The sequence below is a fragment of the Lygodium microphyllum genome, chromosome 4, assembly GCF_053477565.2.
Source record: "Lygodium microphyllum isolate KBCC chromosome 4, Lygodium_microphyllum_v1.1.10, whole genome shotgun sequence".
NCBI classification, from domain to species: domain Eukaryota; kingdom Viridiplantae; phylum Streptophyta; class Polypodiopsida; order Schizaeales; family Lygodiaceae; genus Lygodium; species Lygodium microphyllum.
In genome coordinates, this window is record NC_141138.1 from 106,280,027 (window position 1) to 106,301,760 (window position 21,734).

A 21,734-nucleotide genomic window follows, 5' to 3' on the forward strand; every position below is an offset into this window, starting at 1 on the left:
CCTTAATTTGATGGATCAACCACCCCACACGCCCAAAAGGGTCCCAAGACAGAGAGAAAGTCAGTTCTCCACCCTCATTTTACCCAAAAGGTTTCACCTCAAAGAAACCAAAGCATCAGACCAAGGGTGCCCTGATAGCTTGGCCAAGGGCCTACTATGATCGCAGAGGCACTGAATATCTTCTTTAGAGTAGCCCAATTTAATGGCTCTTAGATTTGTCGTCTTTTCTTTTGAAGGCAATAAATGCACAGCAAGACTTATAAATCATCCCCCATAAAAAGAATCATTGCAAGGCAAAGGAGATGATGAGGTAGATGATGGTAAGCTGCCAAGGAAGTGCCATAGCAAAGATGCCAATGGTAGTTGCTGTGAATATGGTGAATCCAAGTCAAGCTCTCTTTCACAAGGTAGAAGGGAGTAAGCTTACACATGCAAGGGTTTTCACCTTGGAGAGATGCTTAGATTTGTGAGTTTTCATCCATTCCAAGAGCCGTATTTCACATAATGCCAATGCATGGGAGATGCAAGGGGTAACACAAACTGTCATGCAAATCAAAATGAAAAACGAGTATGATCATTCAGATGCAAACAAATACTGATAAAAGTACATATGAATCATAATAAAATGTGACCAAAATACAATAAGCACCGACAGAAGAAGGACCATCAGACAATGGAAGGAACAGCTTTTTGGGGGTATCTTTGTCAGCTTCATACTCAAACTGTTATGCACAGTGGACCTTCCTCAGGTTGTAAACACAGTCACTGGGATGATATGCCAAAGGGGTAGGAGTATGACAGGGTGAATAATGGATCTCAGAAAGAAGGGCTTAATGCTATTGATTTTCTCACATCTCCATCTCAAAATCTCTACATATTCATCTTAAGTGAGAAGGTACATGGATCTTGGGGAATCCCTTCAATTCCTGGATAGACTCCATGTAGTACTATTCCCAGCTCCGTGTGTTCTCTTTGGGCAGGATGTTTTATACCTTTATCAACTTAATACTCAAACTGTTGTGCACCTTGCAGCATCCTCTGGATGTAAGCACAGTCGCTGGGATGATATGCCAAAGGGGTAGGAGTATAACAAGGTGAATAATGGATCTCAAGAAGAAGGGTTTAGTCCTTATCTGACTCTCTTATTTCTCTACCTCAAGATCTCTACATATTCATCTTGAGTGAGAAGGTACATGGATCTTGGGGGAATCCCTTTAATTTGAGGAGAATCTTGCGGTTGGGAGGAATAGCCTCCAATAAGGAGATATCAACACTAAGGAGAAAAGCTCTCATAAGGGCATATTGGCACTAAGGGAATCTTGTGGCTGGGTGAGGCAGCCTCCAATAAGGGGATATTGGCACTAAGGAGAAAAGCTCCATGGCAGACTGCTTTGGCGATGATGCTCTTGACATCTCTTCTTGTGTTCTCACATACTCTTGAATGCCAAGCTTTCTTATCAAGGCTTAGGTACCAATGCGACCACCTAGCTTTGATATCATGTAAAGAAATGCTAGGGGAGACAATAAACATAAACTATGCAACAAAAACAGAACACAATAATATGAATGAATATGATATACTATGCCTCAGACATCCACACCTTGAGGATTGGCGATGAGGTGAGCTGAGTGTGGTGTCGAAGAACAACTCCTAGTGTTGTACTCCAGGAAGATCCCGAAATGTAGTAGCACTAGTCCATAAAGTGTAGATAATGTCTGTTTCACACTTGGTGAAATATGTTTCATGGTTACCATGTGTGCACCTCCCTTAGAGATGTAAACATAGTCATTGGAATGATACGCCAAAGGGGTAGGAGTATAATGAGATGGATCTCAAGAATAAGGGCATAAGACTTGTTTGACTCTCTCTCATCTCTGCATCAAAATCTCATCATATTCATTTGATGTGAGAATATACATGGGTCTTGGGGGCATCCCTTCAATTCAAGGAGAATCTTACAATTGAGAGGAGGCTGGGTGCCATTCATTAAGAGCATCCAATGAGAGGGATATTGACATTAAGGAGATCAGCTCTAACGAGGGCTACTTTGATGGTGATGGTTGAGACATCTCTTTCTTGCCTTCTCACATTCACTTGAATGCCAAGCTTATTTATTAAGGCTTAGGTGACCATGTGACCACCTAGTTTTGATACCATGTAAAGAAATGCTAATAAAAATAAAAAACATAAACTATACGATGGCAATGGAACAAAGTCTCTAGAACACTCAGATGAAGAATGAATGAATATGAATGTGTATGATGCAAAAGGGACCTCAAACCTCCTCGTCTTGAGGATCAAGGATGAGGTGAGCTGAGTGTGGTGTCAGATACATTGAGAACAGCTCCTAGAGTGTGTTGTATTTGAGACAAATCCCAATAACATAGCAGCACTAGTCCATCAGGTGTACATGATGTTGTGGCATTACTGGAGGGAGCACAACACAGTCCTCAGGGCGGCAAGTTGTCTCTAATGACTTCAAAGTTCAAGCAGCAAAAGGCAGGCATGCTGGCTATGTAAGCAGCTCACAAATAGCAAGGACGATGAGAATGATGATGATTGCAGGCTGTCTGAGACCAGCTGCTCATAATGCAGGTATGCTGAGGTGAAAAACCCATGAGTAGTATGTTGCCAAGAGAAGGAAGCAGCAGCACAACCTCCCGATGATGAAAATGCAGGCAGCTGTGGGCTTGCAACTGCAGTAGGAAGTAGGGTGAAGGCTGAATGTTGATGGCAGCAGCAGTTAAAACCTCCCAAAAGGCTGGCAACAGCAGATCTAGCCTGGATGAAGACTGCAACACCTGCATGAGGGGTGTAGCAGCCTGGGCGAAGGGACCTCCGGACGGGTCGGCAATGACCTCCACAGTTATGGACAGCACATGGAAGAAGCTGGCTGCTGTAGGCACAACATACTCTATTTACAGAGGATTTTTGGGCATTTGTCCTGCCGTTCAAAAATAAAGCCTTTTATTGTGGTATTCAGCATTTAATTGCTTTTTGAGGCCATCTTAAGGAGAATGAAATAGGCACTAATGCACGATGAGTTTTTGCTTAATTTTAGTGGCTAAACACCCATTCTCAAGCCCAAGAAGGCCCCAAAGAACCAAGGCATCAGACCAAGGGAACCTTGATGGGCTGCCCAAGGGCCTACCATGATGGCAAAGATGATGGATATCTTCTTTTGAGTACACTGGATTCTAGATGAGAGCCTTACAAGTAATGAAGCATCCAAAAGTGATCGAGCCACAAATAAAAGGGCTGCTATTGAAAATGTCCCTAAGCAGAAATCAAGCTTGCATGAGGAGATGTGCTTATGAAAGGCTTGTATATGGCTGGTTTTGAAACCTCTGATAGCAATGCAGGGGCCCTGGGACATAATGACAGCACCCCTATGAATGTCATTCGATGTGGTATTCCATTCTGCACAGCTTGACAACTACTCATTACTTTCACCAATCATTCTACAATTCTCAAGAGTAAGTGACATTGATCAGCATCAAACGGATTTGTTTCTCTGGTGTATGGTACTGTAAAGATAAAGGAAAATCCTTTCTTCTCCGTGAATGAGGCCTGAAAAGGCCAAAGAACTAAAGCCCTTAAGAAATTTTTTTAAGAAAAAATATGTACATGCATCTATGTATATCTGATGTGTGTAAAACTTCTTGATCCAGACAGGCTGAGTATGCATAAGCCTTGCGAGCAGTCTCTCACATACAGTACCGAGGATTAGATGCGATTCTCTCAACACATGCATACAATAGAAAGCAACTTGAATGAGGGCATAAAAATAAGCAACAACTATCCCCAACAATTTCAAAGGCATGCATTATTTGAATAATCAAACAGAGACAAGCATTTACTATTAATGCTGCAGAGTTCTTATAGAGCCTGAACAGTTTGAAATTGACCACCATACTTAAAAGCTACATCTAAAAAGAGATTACCTGCCAATAAGACTGATCAGCCCAGACATTTCCAAAGGAAGAAATTAAGTTCAATACTCCAAACTGTAGACCGCTTCTGCTGAACATCGTCATATAGCTCCCACGCAAATTCCCTGCATGTCAAACGCATAAGTCTTACACCTTAGACAAGTACATTAATGTTCAGTATTTGCAAAGAGCACTGGTTCATGAAGTTCTACATTACCAGGAACAGGCTTTGCATTGGCATACGTTGTAAGATTCTGCCAAACTCTTTGAATGCTTCCCACAGGATAGGCATTAGAAGCATACACCTGAAAGAGCCTAGAAAAGGACTATTAATAGTCCACCTATATATAGAAGACCGAACATCCCACTGCCAAAAACTCAGAGACCACACTACTTACCTTAAAAATGAAGAGATTGAGGGTGACGAAGATAATAACTGTGTGCAAATATGAGGATGTAAATGTAGCTTTCAAACCACCCATGACAGTATAAGTAACCACACTTAAGGGTACCAGCATAAGTGCCGCATAAATGTTCATTCCTGAAAATTCAGGAACGGAATCACATGCAACACACCAAATTTAATGGAACTCTAAACTTGTGATTCAGATGCAGTTGTTATACTTTCCCCACAACTTCCGAAATCAGAATGGCCCAAACAGCAAAAATTTGTATTCATTACTCGATGCTTTCACCACCCACAAGAAAGTTTTTGTTTAGCTACACTCTGATGCTAAAGTAAACACCTCCGTGACTAAAACAAAGCTCCCCAAATTTTGTGTACACACTATAAGAGCTTAGTGTCATCTGCAAATGCCACAGCCAAGATCTTTCCTAAAGAGAGATTACAGCACAGCAAAAGTAGAAAGCTGTTCAAGACAGTAATTGCAGTTTGCAATCTCAGTATTAGCACTCCTCACTCTCTTTCAACCTGGAGTTTCAAGCATTTGGATATAGCTATGGACCACACTGCATCAGCATTCTAAAACAAAAAACACAAGCACTTCATACAATGTATATTCAGCTAAGTATGTCTGACACACAGATCAACACCCATCAACAGGTCTAATCTCACCTGTAGCTGCAGCAAGGACATTTCCAGCTCCAAGAAACAGTGTGGCACAAGTGAATATGTTGTTCAAATAGCAAAGGTATAGGAAAACCTGTTTTACCAAAAAAACACAGCACTAAGGACTAGGCATGACACCATTAAGAGTTTACACATCCATTTCAAACTTGAAATCTGTGATCTAAGAACATGCATTTACAAAAGCAAGGCTGTGAGGTAAAAGACATGGTACCAAATTGCTAATCATTGCAAATCATAAACAAAAACCACATAGAACAAGCACAAAGAATCAAAAAAGCTTTACTTAAAAATCACAGAAATGTGCATCAAGCCCTTTCACACAAGTCATATTAAATGGTTATTGGGACTATTTGTGCTTGGTCTTTTGAAAAGCCGACAGTAGGTGGCACTAGGCCTGCTTACATTCCAAAATTTCTCTCAAAGGTAGATGTCTTACATAATTAGCTACATCTCCCCATCGACGGCGTACAAGCTCAACTACAGTGTGTGCTTTAGGGGCTCTACGCTTGACTTCCATGGCTACTATGCCAAACAACAAAATTTGAACTGCTGAACCAGTGGTATACCTGCCAGCCAGGATTTCATTCTTCAAATAAAAGTAGCGTCCAAACTGAACAACTCAAATGTTGCAAGTTGCATTTATGTAGCATCGATGGAATCCTTGCTCAACTTACCAGAAGGAACCACTGATACCATATTGAAAAGCCTCATTTGATGATTGTAAAAGATCTGAAACCCTGTATGCGGTAAGAATCATAGACAATCAGTGTTTGTATTAGCATCTCTGTTTTCCCACCATTACTATGAACTTATAATCCTAGCACTATGACATAACTTTAACAAGAACACTGTTGGAAATGCTAGCTGAAATGTTCCATGTGAACTCATATTTAATGCATTTGCATATGCATTAATTAATTATTTTGCATACACACATGAACACACTTTAATTGACACGTGTCATGTTAGCACACTGCACGTGAACACAGATTTAGCCAAATCTTATCCTTGAGAAAGGTAAAGTCTCTAGAAAAGTGACACATTCATACATATCAAGAATTCTATAGAAAGTAGTAGATATTTGTACCTTGCTAAAGGTCTAACATCTATAGAAGGACCTTTCACGTGGCATGTATCCAATAATTCCCTCTAATCAATTGAAGTGATATTCTATCATTGTGCCTTGAAACTTTTGCCCTCTCTATCTCTACATTCTCTATCTGCATTCACTATGTCCAAACACGTCTGCATTTGGTATCAGAGCCTTCTAGGCCTTCACGTGTTGATAACAAATCTACCTCAATCTGCTGTTCTCTGGTCCTACTCGACCGCTGCCGCATCTGGATTCTGTGCACCTGTCTACCCTCTCCACCTATTGATTGTCCTTCTGGAAGTTCATGGTCAAAAATGTCATTCTCACTAAAGGCCTCTGTGCAATCATCAAAGGTACTGCCACGAGATGCTCAAGCCCCTGCAGTAATTCCTTTAGCAATAAGGAGTATCATCCCCCACATTAGATCTTATCACACTGCCAAACATGCTTGAGAAAATTACTATCCATGTTTCAAGTAAAAAATCAACCACGGATTGCATATCTTCATAGGCAAATAGAGTTGTGTCAAATGTGTTAGGATGATTTCATGATGGACCACCTAACTTACCCACAATATAGTCGAGAAGAGCTTGAAGATGTCAAAGAAACACTCCTCGACAACCAAATAATCTCTTACACCTTAAATTCTCTTCTAAAATCCTACCATACCTTCCACATTTTTGTGAGCTTTTCTTTCTGAGAAAATGCTAACCTACTTCAGTTTCAAGAGTTAGTTGGTTTGTTACTACATGAGGAGAAAACCTGAAAAAATCTCCATCAAGGTGACTCATAAGCATTATTCGGCAGATACAAAGGGAAGTCTTGCAGCAGCAATCGCAAAAGTTTTACTCCAACCTCAAAGGAGAACTCCAGCGAATCAATCGATCAAAAAGGAGAATCATCTTGGACTTCTAGTTTGCAAAACAGGAAAATGCCAAAGAAGGGCAGATGTCACTACTGTAAGAAGCCAAGTCACTATATCAAAGAGTGCCAAAAATGGCTTGCAAAAGAAAAAAATCCTAAGGACTTAGGTATGGCAATCTCCTCAACCAAATGTCCTACACATCAAGTGAAAGATGCAACTCTTGTGATTTCAGCTTGGTCCTTCCTTGTATATAGTTATAATCCAGAAAAGGCCCTTCACACTTCATCCATCCCTCATGTATGGTATTTTGATAGTGATACTACTAAGCACATGACTTCACATAAAGATTTGTTTGATACCCTGGCATCAGCTCCACCTGGAAAAAAGGTACAATGTGCTAACAACTTTTCTTACCCAGTTAAATGCATTAGAAGCAGTGTAATCACTACAGCTAATGGTGGATGTTCATGTGCCCTATGTCACCAATATTAAGAAAAATCTATTGTTTGTATCTTGTATTGCCCTACCCGGTTTTCTTGTAGTGTTTGAGCAAAATAAGTTCACTGTACAAGACCCCAAGAATGGAAATATCAGGGTCACTTCTTGTACCAGCTAGATCGCTTCAAGGAGGCAAAAGCCTTCGCTCTCTCTACAAGAGGCTTAGAGGTAGCACATCTTTGCCATTCCCACTTTAGTCGCATAAATACAAGAGTTTGTAGCTACTACAACAACTCCAAATGGTGAAGGACTTCCAGGACATTGTGGATCCTCCTTAACAACGGCACCTACAAGACATCCACCATCTGTTGGGTTTGAATCACGCCTACACTCATAGAGGAGTGTCAGTGATGCTCGGTAGGACACTAGGGCACTTTTTACTCTCCTTATGAAAGGTTTTTTCCCCCAATTTTATTCTCCTTTATTTTATGTGCTTATGTTACACAGTTCGGGCACTTATCATGTTTTACACCTTCTGGATGTGAACGCACATTAACAACCCTAAGGTTTAAGGGTTGTACTTTATACTTGCACATTACACTCTTTGATTATTGCATTAGGAGTCATGTCTACACTCTCTTCACTGTCAATTGTGTACTCTCAGCTGAGCTTCAATCTGCCCTCTCTCTCTCACATTTGGTATCAAAGCCAAGTTCAGCTCAGCTCAGTTCTCGCATTGTGCAGTCCTTGTACCAGCAGCACTCCATTGCCCAGCTCCAGCTACAGCTTGCTGAGCTGCTGCCTCCATCTACAGCAGCTGTCTGTACCGCCACCAGTGCCACCACCAGGTCCACCCAACAGCCAGCACCACCAGTGCTGCTGAAACCGGCCTGTTCACTGGAAAGGGCGGTAGTGTACAACCAAATATATAAATGCTTTCACCCAATTTACAATCATCCACTTTACCTGAACTTAAAGACACAGAAACAAGAAGAAATACAGGAAGCTAAAATGCTCCTGTTGCCACACAGACACCTTGTTGGCCCCTAAGTTAGGCGCCCCTTGCGGTATTTCTTTATTTTTAAAAAGAGAGGGAGTACAATGGGCTGTCTTTCACCTATTCTGGGTGAAATTTGGCAGCATAACAGTACAATTACTGACCCAAAACAAGCCGACCAGGAGGGGAAACTCTGCCCAAATCTGAATCTTCTGGTTGGAGTGCAGAATTGACCATTTCAGCCTGCTGTAATTACTGGTTCAGACCTGTTCTGAAACCTGTTTACAACTCATACTGTTCCCTGTACTATTCAACCCACTGTAATTACTGGTTCAGACCTGTTCTGACACCTGTTCTCAGCTCATATTGTTCCCTGCACTGTCCTGCATCATCTGGGCCAAGTGCCCCTTGATTCTGACATCAATTGGGCTCTGAAATGACCTCTGAACAATCCAGAATCAGAACTAATTTAATGCTGTTTCAGACACTTGCTTGGTGAGGTTACCACCCCCACCTGTTCCTGCTTGTGGGCAGCAAACAACTGCTCCTGTTCCTGGAGAAAAGAGGCTCTTGCCTCATGCAAAAACAGCATATTCCACAGAGCTGTACCTGAATCGGAAGAAAGGCCCTTGATTCTGAAGCATAACCAAACTGTCCAGGAGAGAAAGAGAGAGTAGGAAGCAAGCTCAGCCCTCTGTGCATCATTGACAAGGAAGACCAGCTCTCAAGAGCTCTCCATCTGCAGCAATCCCTCTCAAATGAGCCCCTTTCAGCCCCTCATGCATTGAAACTCGTTTTTTTTGTGCTGCCCTCTCTCTCTCTCTTTTAGGAATTTATGCCCAAATTGTGACACATGGCATACATGTAACAATTTTCTTGTTTAAACCTTTTGGTCTAAAATTCTCCATGATCGGTGCAAAATTTGACCTCGGCACAGACCAGAGAATTAATCCTCGTGCAAAAACGAAGATAATGATGCGAACAGATTCTAGGGTCTAAAAATAGTAACTCCCTAAATTTTAGGAGTTGCTTCCATTGCATCCCACTAGTCTTCTGACCATCTTTGCAGACTATGACTACATCCAGATTTGCAATGTAGCTCAACTGAAAGTGAATTTCGAGTGATGACCCCACATGGACTAATCTCTTGCAGATTTGTCCATCTTCACTTTGAACTAGTCTCTTCCAGGCTAGTTCTTCAACACACTTGTCCATATACACTTTCACAAGTCTCTTCCAGGCTTGTCAATCTACAGTGCCATTAGTCTCTTCCAGACTTGTATTGGACCTTAATTGTCCAGTCTTGACTCACCAGACTTTCCTGTCCATTTCACATACTGGCCATGCAACTCGGGCGTTAAGATTTCAAGAGGGATCCTTCCAGAAAGAAAAACCAAATAAAATATGTAATAAAGAAATCAACAAAAAGGTAATAGTTGTCACAGTCTTGTGACATACTTCTGCCTCTCATCTGCCCTATCCACCAGCGTTGTCACCCCCTGCTCCAGCTCCACTGCAGAAGCGGCCAGTACCTGCAGCAGTCCGCCTATGCCACTGCTCCCTGGTCTGCACACCCGCCCCCTGGCTGCCAGGCTCGACAGTCTACACAACCAGCTCTGTCTGGTCTCCAACGCCTCCACCTGATGGCTGCACCAGCAGTGGCCAGCCCGCCATCACCTCCACAAGGTTGTCCCTACACAGCTCCACCAGGCCACCAACATCCTCCTATCTCAACCTTAGCTCACACAGAAGGTAACTGATACATTTTTTTAATTCAAATTTGTGAATTTGTGACACGCTTAAAGCACTGATTTCTTGGAATTCGAGCCAAAATTTTTGGGGCTTTTGGATTTAGTGCAGACATTGGCAAATGTACATCAAGGTTAGTCCAAAATAGACTGAAATTGTGCATTTTGGACAACAAAATTTCAGGGCTTTTGCATTTTTTGTGCTATTGAGCACTGTTTGTGCATTGGACAGCGTGTACAATGGACAGTTTTGACAGTGTAATCAGATTTGTTAATAACAGCGTGGTGCTCGCTGTAATTTCTAGAAATTCTCAAATTTCCAAGTTGGTCCATCCTTAAGTGTTGCTCTTGTGCTCTTTGAACAGTGACACTTACTATGGCCAATCAGGGACAAGGTGATGTGTTCACATATGTATCCAAGGAGGATAGATTGGATGGCAACAACTATTCTCAATGGTCTTTCATGATTAAAAGCGTGCTGATTGCAAAGAATCTTTGGGATTATGTCAATGGTGAAGAAGTTCGTCCTAGAGTTGTCGCTCCTATAACACCTCCTCTAGGAGGACGTGGTCAAAGGCCCACTCAACCCACTCTAGATCAGCAGCACAAAAGGCTTGGGATACACGAGATGCTCAAGCATTTTCACTAATTGTATTGGCAGTTCAACGGTCTATCATCCCACACATACGGTGTGTAGCTTCTTCACGAGAAGCATAGCTAACACATGAGCACATGCTTGCTAGAAAAAACGAGACGCGCATCTCTTTCTTGAAGAAAGAGCTTGAGAATGTGAAGATGGATGAAGGTGATTCCATGCAGGATCATCTTAACAAAATTTACGATATGTGAGCAGCTAATGAATGTAGATGAGTATTATTTGGATGCACAGTTGACCTCTACTACTCTGAATTCATTGCCGCCCTCTTATTTGGTCTTTCATACGGCCCTAAATCTCACCATTAAAATTTCCCCACAGCCAGTTACTTTCCTTCAGTTGGTTAGTTTCCTCTTAGAAGAAGAGCAAACAAGAAAGAACAGTGGAGTGAATGTAATAGCCTCTGAGCAAGCTTTTATGGCAAGGCAGAAGAGCAAGGGCAACCAATCTAAAAATGCTTCGCATAGTTTTGGAAGTTCAAGTACTTCTCAAAGCAGTAAGAAATAGGGAGGGCACGCAAGCCAAGAAGGACAAATGCCACTATTGCAAGAAACCAGGTCATAACATCACAGAATATAAGAAACGCATAGCCAAGGAAAAGGAGTCAGGGATGTCTGTTTCTGATGCACCTTCTACTGCTACCGAGTCCGTGTTGTTTATTATAGACCGTGACTACTGTTTCCACACTTGCAGTTATGACTTTTCTTGGGCTGATAGAGCATTTAGCTCTACTAAGGATGCTAGCACTTGGTTCTTTGACAGTGGTGCTTCTAGGCACATTACATCCCACATGGATTCATTTTCCTCTATTATTGCAGCTCTTGTTGGCAAGTCTATGTAGTGTGCCAACAATGCATCTTACCCGCTTAGAGATATTAGGAAGATTGTGTTGACAGCCATTGATGGCTCTACTCTCTGTTTATAGGATGCATTATTTGTGCCAGGCATAAAGAAGAATTAGTTCTTCATTTTTTCTTTGGCAAAGTGTAGCATGCAAGTCATGTTTGATGATGACAAATGTATGGTTAAGGATAAAGAACTCATGACTTTGGTTTTGAGTGGCACATTATGTAATGGACTCTATGAGTTAGATGCTTATTCAGTTGATCAGTCAATCTACTTAGCATCTACTCTTACTCCTACTATGTCACAGGTAGAGTTATAGCATGCTCACATGGCACATGTCAACTATTGTTGGGTTTGACTTATGCCTACGCTCACAAAGGAGTGTCAGTGATCTTCACTAGGACACTGGGACACTTTTTACTCCCTGTACGATAGGCTTTTTCCCCCAAATTTATTTATTGTATTTTATGTACCTATCTTACACAGTTTGGGCACTCATCGTATTCTATACTCTTCGGGTGTGAACACCCTCTTACAACCCTAAGGTTTAGGGGTTGTACTTTGTACTTGCACCTTACACTTTAGATTATTATTTTTGGGTGTCGTGCTATCACACTCTTATATTCTCTTCATTGTCCAACTGAACTTGCAACTGAGCTCGAGTCTTGATCCTTTTGCATTCTCTCACCTCTCACATTTGGTATCAAAGCTGCACTCAGCTCAACTCAACTTCTAGCCACTGCCAACAACTGAGCCACTAGCTCAGAGCTCCAACTTCTTCTAGCTCATCCAAGGGTCTCCTATACCCTTCTAGCCAACACCACCTGGACTCCTCAACACCTGCAGCACCGCCCCATAGGTAGTGTGTCCACCCTTGAAGTGCCCAGTTTACTACGACCGCCAACTCCTAGCATTGCCTAAGCAAGCGGCACATTCGCCTACAATGCCCCATGCCTCTTTCATCTATGCTTCCTACGCGTGGGCGTCCACTAAGCCACCTACGTCATGCTCGCCACCTATCCGTCTCCAACCAGGCACCATTCCAGCTCGATGACGTGCCATCTCCAAGCGATGAGTAGTCTCGAAGGATAGGAATGAGGTCCTAACATCAAGCAGGCTGGAAGCAAGCACTATCTCCATCTACTCATTTGAATTAAAGTGGACTCTGAAGCACCCATTTCCCAGGGGCACAACTCGCATAATCTTGGTTGAGGTGCCGGTAAGAGCTGACTGGATGGAGTCCTTAAGACTAAGAATAGGTGGGCGATCTACAACCATTCTACAGGTCGAAGATGACGCTTCTAGGACCGTCACTCTATCCCTGAGTGCTAGCTCTGTGTTCAAAGCAAAGCGGATTCATGAGAAGGCATCAGCCGACATATGTGATAGGCTGCACTAGAACCCCCTAGGCATGATGAAGGATCAACTGTGATCTCAGGTGATATACTAGCTCTATGTGTGTGTGATGCAGGTGCCTCTTAGTCTATTGGCACTAGATTTTGTTGTTGTCTTATTTGTTGGGGTTGTGCTGGGGAAGGGGAGTTGGAGGTTGCTTATGCAAGGAATCGTACAAAGTCTATGAGGGTGGATGAGGAAGCTAATGACATGTCCATGGCAATTTTCAGGTGCGGGGATATGTCCTAAGAGAGCTAGGAAGGAGCCCCTACTTCTGTCAAAGTCTAGCCCGAAAAATTGACTCCGCCTGACTCTACAGCTCTAACAACTCTAGCCCCAACCTGCACATTATCAATCTTTGACACAACCTATTTGACAAGACCTATGTTCTGATACGTAACTTGCTTGCCTATGACAACCAACCTCCTACAAAGTCTAGTGTGAAGATAGAAGAGATTAATGTCATGCAAGCCACTGATTCAGATGAAGATTACATACTTGCAGCTTCTTCCTGTGATGCCTTACAGGCTTCTGAGATACATTCTATGTATGCGTAGTATTGGCTTTTGGATTCAGGTGTGTCATTTCATGTGACACCCTGTAGAGATTGGTTTCATACCTAGCGTACCATCTCTGGTTCTATGCGTCTTGGTGATGACAGGTCACGAATATCCTATCCTTGCATGCCAAAATTGCCTAGGAATGACTATTCTACCTCTGACAACTATCCCACAATCATGGTTAGACTCATATTTCCCCAGCACCGATGCAAGACAAGTTCTTTGTGCATGCACGAGGAGAATGGAGTCTACAAAATGCGGACTTCCTCAACCTTTACCCCTCTCCTTTTTTCTTCTTAGACAAAAACCGAGCTTTGGCATGTTTGGTTCGACCATCTCAATTACGAGTACCTTAGGAAGGAAGCTCATGGTCAGCTTGTTCATGGATTGCTGGAGATTGGGGTGAGCCACCCACCATGTGTATCTTGCATTTGTGGCAAGCAACATCAAGATGTGATTCCCAACAAGCGTTCACGAAGGGTGGAGCCTTTGGAGCTTGTTTCAACGGACTTATAAGGACCAATGCAATTGGAGCCCCATAAGGGGAGTTTACACTTTATGCTATCTGTCAATGATTTCAATAGGATGACAGGCGTATTTCTTGGAGTTGAAGTCTAAAGCATTCTCAAACTTTTGAGGATTGGTTGATTTTTAATGAGAACAAACCTAGTAGGTAACTCAAGACCCTACAATCTGATTAAGGAGGGGAGTTTTTCGCCAACGAGCTAGCCAAGTTTTGTGCAAATTGTAGCATTCACCAAAAGTTTGCCAACATAAGCACACCTTAAAAGAATGGCACATTGGAACAGGAGAAACACAATGTGATCAAGATGATGTGGACTATGATACAGCCTTAGTAGACACTACAATGTCTATGGATTGAAGCAGTGGCCACCACTATCCACATTGTTAATTGATCATGTACATCAGCCGTGGTTGATACGACACCTTTTGAGACTTACTCTTGTCTCAAACGGGATGTGTCTTATTCCAAGGTGTTTGGGTGTGATGTCTACATTCACACCCCAAATAAGTAGAGAGGTAAGTTCAAGCCGACTTCCAAGAGATAGGTATTCGTGGGTTATAGCTTGCATTCACATGGATATATACTCTATGATCTCTTTTCACGGCAAGTCTACACGAGTCGAGATGTTCGGTTTGTGTAGTTTTTGTGTGAAAAAATACCCTAATACAAAAACACAAATAACATCGTATGACAAAGCACAGACTGATAGAAAAACACAATTAGGGTTAGGGTAACTCACAGACAATGAACACAAAGAATGAATGAAATGATATAACTATTGAACATACAATGCTCATGCAACAAACACACTATGCAATGAATGAATACTATAACTCAAACCCCAGTATCTCAAGGATCAAGGCAAGGGTAATGAGATACAGAGTGTGTCGTACTCCGAACAAATCTCGAATCGTAGCAAGACAGCCTCCGAATGTCGAACACCAGCAAACGCAACCAAGGAAGACTGGACTTGATGCAGATGGCAGTGCAGGAGATTGATGCAGATGGCAGTGTAGGAGAGAGGAAGACTAAAAACACAAGTTGCAAAAGAGAGAGACTAAAAACGCAAGAAAAACCAGTAGCAACAGTCAACATGCTAGAATCAACTCTAAACAATGTGTGGTAGCTGAAAACAGGCGCCAAATTATTGTAGACAGCAATGGCGAGCTTGCACTATGTTGTCCTCCGTGTTCGGGGTGTGGGCAACAAGCTGAAGTACGTAAAATCTGCAAAAACGAGATTAAGGCTGAATGAGGGGCAGCATACCTATTTACAGAAGGTTTGGGCCCTCCCAAGTGGAGTTGTACTTATGGGTACATACACTCTCTAGGAATGCATTTCTATTTAAATAAACAAGGCTTCTTCCTTAATTAAGCATGATTTGGGGCTACTTAAGTAAAGCTAATGCATTTTTAGCTCAACACCCTCTCTCAAGCCCAACAACAATGCCACAAGAAGAAAGCCAACCAAGCCCCCCCTCTTTTTTTTTCCCCCAAGGCATCCCACCTCAAAGCAACCAGAGCATCAAACAAAGGGTACGCGTCAACTAACCAGCCTACTAAGACTAGCTATGGACTTTTTTGCTTTTTTCTTTTTTCTTGGAGGGCTTTGTAATTTTGATAGATTTAACATTAAGTGAGTGTTTCAAATCAGTTTTCGTCCTATTAAGCATCCGTCCCCCAAACGAAGAGTAATAAGGGATGGTCAAATCTAAGACCTTCAAAAAACAAGCATACTATCCCTACCATTATTGGGTGTTCGTGAAAAGGAAAATGGCTAAGGCATGGGTGACACAAATATAGCAAAGATATAAAGCAAGCAAAGCAAGCAACCTAGGAAAAACTACATTGGAAACAGCCATGTGCAATGCCACAAATATGATGGATCGAAAGTTGACCGCTCCAAAAGGCCAAAAAGGGATAAATGCACATAGACACATGTTTACATGAATAGAATGCCAATGCATGGGACAATGCAAAGGGAGATGCAAAATGTCATGCTCACACAAAATGCAATGAAACAGTGTCACTTGGATAGTTTCCTCGCAAGGGAATTGTTCACTTGTCCAAGTGCCCTTTTACAATCATGTCATCCTGACATTGCGGATAAAGTTACAAATGTTCATAAGTACAATACAAAAGAATGAATGAATGTCTAAAAATTGTAAGCATCATCACTATCATTATCAAGAGAAGTAGCCGCCCCCTCTCAAACTGGAAGGGAAAGCAAGAGGGAAGCATCCTCTCCCTGTCAATCTGAAGAAGTAAAGGAGGGTGTACCCAAGCCAATCCTAAGTAGAACATACTGAAGAACCAGCTAGTTGACTGCTTTGGTCAAAATGCCTGCAAAATTGTCTTATGAAGGTACAAACTCTAAGCGAATAGTGCCTAGCTCAACCTACTCTCTAAAAAAGTGAAAGTGAATACCCACATGCCGCGTGTGTGGTGTGATGATCGGATTGCCCACTAAGAGCAATGGCACTCTTATTGTCGCAATAGACAACAGTAGGAAAGTCACAAGGAAAGTAAACCACCACCAATAAGCTCCTCAAGTAGATGGCCTCAATGGTGCCATTGAAGAGAGCTCTATACTCAGCCTCGATCATGAAAGCGGCCACTGTCTCTTGCTTACCGCTGGACCAAGAAATGGGAGCCATGCCCAAGATGAAGAGATAGCCGCCATGGGCACACCGGGTGTTAAGATCTTTTGCCCAATCAGAATCAATGTACCCCTGCAAGCATAAACCAGAACCATAAGTGAGGCCGTAAGAATAAGTATACCGTAAATAACACAACACACGAAGACATGCAATCCGATGTGACATCCTAAGTGCTGTGAAATACTGACTGAGAATGTTGACTGAGTAAGCTAAGGCTTTCCTATTTTATCATCAGTCGTGCACGTGTGTATGTGTATGCACAACACCCAAATACTCTGAAGTGCGATATGACAAGGCAAGAACCAAAGAATGCCTCGTACGGGGTCTTCTCAGAAAGAGCTGCAGTCGGGCACCGGTTGAGGATGTATACTGCACTGTTAGCAGCTTCAACCTAAAGGCGCTCAAGAAGCTTTGCTGCGAATAGCATAGAGCATGTCATTTTCATGACTATCTGGTTTCAATGCTCTACGACTCCATTCTGAGAGCAGGAGTTGGTAGAGGTGAGCTGGTGAGAGATGCCATGCTGCTGTAGAAACTCGGAAAACTCGTGGGAGATGAATTCACCACCTCTATCACTCATCATACAACCAACACAATGACCCGTTTGGTTATAAACCAAACGCACCCAAGCAGAGAAATATGGGAAAGTATTGGACTTATGCTTGGGAAAGTACATCCACATGTATCTCGAATGATCATCCACTATGGAAAAGAAGTACAGCACGTCGTTTAAGGCGGCAGTGGATATGGACCCACAAAGATCAACGTAAATCAATCTAAGAGGTGCCTTAGCTCTATATGTAGACTACCAAGGAAATGGGCTACGATGCTACTTCTCGAGCTAACATACTCTACAGACATCTCGAGCTAGCTTCAGGCGAGCAAGGCCCTCAGCCATCTCACGTAAAGAGTCATAGCCAAGATCCCCTAGACAGAAATACTTAAGACGCTCATTGTTTGTAGGCTCTCGAGATATGGCTAATACCTGGAAGCTATGAAACACGAAGCCCTTGGCTATTGGCTCGATAAGAAAATGGGTCATCTGGTATAGGCCATTAGGTTGTGCCTCACTACGAGCAATCACTAAAACAATCTGAGAGTCAAGGACCTTGACTGTGGTTGCTGTAAAGGAAACTCCTTGCCCAAACCGGCAAAGCTACTCAACACATAACAAGTTTACCGCAAGCAGAGGAACATGGTATAAATTGTCCAACGAAGCCCGATCTGCACCCTTATCAGTGGTTAAACTAAAACAACCTTAAGCCTGGATCTTAACTGAGGAGTTGTTTCCTATGCGGACTCGTCCGGTTGCAGGGGCTTGAGTACAGAAGATGTCCTCTATAGAAGTCATGTGATGTGTAGCTCCACTGTCCACAATCCAAACAGGTGTAGATGTGCTCAGCTGTGATAAGTTGGCCTCTGCAGTAACCTCATCGAGAGACAACTCACAAATGTGAATGAGACTCGCATTCAATGTCTCTACGAAGAAAATGAGGGCCTTTATAGACCAATCAGACAAGCTCTCTGGAATTGAGAACATTGTTGACTGAGATGGCTGACCAGTACCAGTGTGAGTCTGACCTTTCCACTACCCCTTGCCATCAGCCTACCTCCCCTAAGAGAGGTTGCCCGATTGAGGAGTGGGGATCTGTGACTTGGATTTTGGTGTTATGCCTCATGCCTTTGATCAACACTCATTGTCAAAACGGCCAACCTTTTGACAATGTTAACAATATATATTCTTCTTAGGTACATTCTGCCACCCGGGTCTGAATTGAGACTGAAAGTTTCATTGTGATTCCCCTGCTTGTTTTTTATTTTCATTCTGATTTTGATTTTGATTTAAAGTTTGATTTTGTGTATCCTTCCCCTGCTGCCGATTCGAAGAATGAGTAACAGGAGCCCCCTCTGATTAATTATTCATATGAAATTGATCAAATAGCCATGCATAATGCAATAGCTAACATCCAAATTCATAGAATGTGAGTAAATTGGACACAGAAACCACTCGCTGCACAAAATTAAAGTATTTACGTGGCAACTTGTTAAGAAACAATGTAACATGATCGTCAGAGGACTTAGGGGTCCCTGTAGTGGAGAATTCAGCAAGGAGACACTGCGATACTCAGCCAATATGACTTTCAAGTCATCCTGGTCAGAGATTTTGAAGTTCTGAAGCTCATGGGTAAGATTTATTTGACAGATCCTATCCTGAGCAGCATAGCGGTCAGTTAAGTGTACCCATCACTCTAACACTAAGTCAAAATGTTTAAGTTGAGAATAAAACTCAAGCAATACGTCTTACATCAGCTCAACAATAGCAGAGGTATTCCTAGCCTTCCATGACTGGACGACCTCGTATGGAACAAGTGCGAGATCGGATTAGGGTTCTGTCATGAGGACATGTATTTTTGAAACCTCACTTAACATGTGGATTAATTTTTAATCACATGATTAAGTAAACGATGCACATGTGAGGTGCAACTGCGATTAAAGTAAATTTACGAGCCCAAGACCCAAGAAAATCACGGGATGTCAAAGGCAAAAGTTGCTATAAGTTATGCCGCACAGGTATTTGGTGGTATATGGTGCCAGTTATTAGCCTAGGTCATCCATTTGGCCATAAGTGTCAGTTGGTGACACAAGAGAAGTGACGTTTAATGGTACCTAATGCCAATGTGATGGTCAAAGATGGCGTAGAGACACTCGGCAATGGAAGTTGCCTGGCCAATTTAATTATTGGCCAGTCAGATTATTTTTCAGCGCACCAAAATAATTATTAGATTAATTTTCAGTATTTTAAGGCTGAAAATTAATATTTAATTATGAAAAATACTGGAAAAGCCATTTGGAAAGACTCCCACTTGTGAAAAATGCTCATGCAAGACTGAAAAATGCCTTTAGAGGCTAGAGAGAGGCATTTCTATAAATTCAGCCTGCAAGAGAGAGGGAGGGGAGGCTACTGGTCTGATTTGCAGCCATTGGAGGACCTTCTGAGGTAGCCAAGGGCAAAAGAAGACCAATCAACAACAGGAGACAACATCTACAGGCTGTTGAGGCAGGGCAGTAGTAGTAAATGACTGATTTTATTCAATTCTTTGCATCTACATGCTATTGTGGCAATGCAATAGCTGCACTTGACTAATTTTCAATCATTCTTCGCGACAAAACTCTGAATTTGTGAGGGGATGAGGTGAAACTCCATGGTATGTGCTGAATCATGCAAACGAGTTTGCCTTCTAGTACGACCAGCCATGGGTGCATCCAAAGCATCCAAAGGACTATCTTGCATAGTCTGCAAATACCATCTAGGTAACTGTCTAGCTTCCTGACTGTGTGCAAGCTCTTGCTGAATTTCAGTTTCAGCATTATGCTGAATATTCCGATCAGCCAATGGCTGAATTTCTGCACTTTTCATAGGAGCAGCTGGCTGAACATTAGGTTCATTTTCTGAAGCTCCAGCTGAATCACCAAAAGTAATGGGCCGCAGCCCTTCAAAAACATCACGAGCAGCCTGATATGTGTCCAAACCAGCCAAGGATAATTCTGATTTTTCATCAAAAACAACATCCCTACTGACAAAAACCTTCTTTGTAACAGGATCATAGAGTTTGTAGCCTTTGCTCTCACTGCTATATCCCATAAAAATGCACTTAACAGCCTTGTTGTCCAACTTTTTTCTAAGTACCTGTGGAATATGGGCATAGGCAAGACACCCAAAGGTACGGAAGTGGCCAACAGAAGGTTTATGGCTGTTCCAAGCCTCAAAAGGTGTGATGGTCTTCAAGGCTTTGGTAGGGCATCTGTTCAAAATATGGCAAGCACACATGACTGCTTCCATCCAAAAACTATGAAGCAAGCTCTTTGCCTTCAGCATACATCTGGCCATCTCCATGAGTGACCGATTCTTCCTCTCTGCTACCCCATTCTGCTGAGGAGTATAGGCAATAGTGTACTGATGGACTATGCCTTTCTGCTTCAAAAAAGAATTCAGCATAGAGGACATGTATTCCCCCCCTCGGTCCGAACGAAGAGTCTTAATTTTGCATCCAGATTGATTTTCAACAAGTGCACTAAAAGCCAAAAATGCATCATACACTTCTGACTTCTTTTTCAAACAGTAGACCCAGCAAAAACGTGTAAAGTCATCAATGAATGTCACAAGATAGTAACAACCGCCCAATGACATTGTTTGCATAGGCCCACAAACATCTGAATGCACCAACTGCAATCTGGTTGTTGCTCTGAAAGCAACATCACGGGGAAATGAGAAACGATACATTTTTCCCAAAATGCATCCCTCGCATAAGTGCTCAGGAGGTCTCTCCAAGAGAGATAAGCCATCCAGCATCTGAGTATGCTGCAAAAGCATCAAGCTGCCAAAGTTTACATGCCCCAAACGAGCATGCCATAACTCCGCCTGTATCATAGCAGGAGTAAGAGTGGATGTCAAGTATGCCGACTGATCTACTGAAAGAGCATCCAACTCATATAAACCATGACACAAAGATCCTGTCAAGACCAAAGTCATGCGAACTTTATCTTTAACCATGCAACGGTCATCATCAAATGTGCCCTGTAAACCACAACGTGCCAAAGAAGAGATAGATAGCAAATTCTTCTTGATCCCAGGCACAAACAAAGCATCTTGCAGGCGGAGAATAGAGCCATCAATGGCTGTGAGCTGAATCTCCCCAATACCACGAACAGGGTATGATGCATTATTGGCACACTGTACAGATTTCCCAACGGGAGGTGCACTAACTGAAGCAAACAAATCTCTACGAGATGTAATATGCCTAGAAGCACCACTGTCAAAGAACCAAGTGTCAGCATCCTCTGTAGAGCTAAGTGCTCTATCAGCCCGAGAGATATCATAACTACAAGTGTAAAAACAATAGTCCCTGTCTACAACAAAGGACGCGGACT

At 42.5% G+C, this 21,734-nt stretch overlaps 1 protein-coding gene across 3 annotated transcripts in view; it reads right to left on the bottom strand.

The window, feature by feature from the left end:
- Positions 1-21,734, bottom strand: part of LOC148037440 (urea-proton symporter DUR3-like) — a 204,885-nt gene that overhangs the window by 108,617 nt on the left and 74,534 nt on the right. For all 3 annotated transcript variants that reach the window (XM_087676377.1, XM_087676378.1, XM_087676376.1), the window contains 6 exons: positions 5,698-5,760; positions 5,460-5,589; positions 5,009-5,096; positions 4,332-4,474; positions 4,151-4,238; positions 3,946-4,058 (listed from right to left, as the gene is read on the bottom strand). In XM_087676377.1, coding sequence (XP_087532503.1) covers positions 3,946-4,058; positions 4,151-4,238; positions 4,332-4,474; positions 5,009-5,096; positions 5,460-5,589; positions 5,698-5,760 — 625 coding nt within the window. The remainder of the gene's footprint in view (positions 1-3,945; positions 4,059-4,150; positions 4,239-4,331; positions 4,475-5,008; positions 5,097-5,459; positions 5,590-5,697; positions 5,761-21,734) is intronic.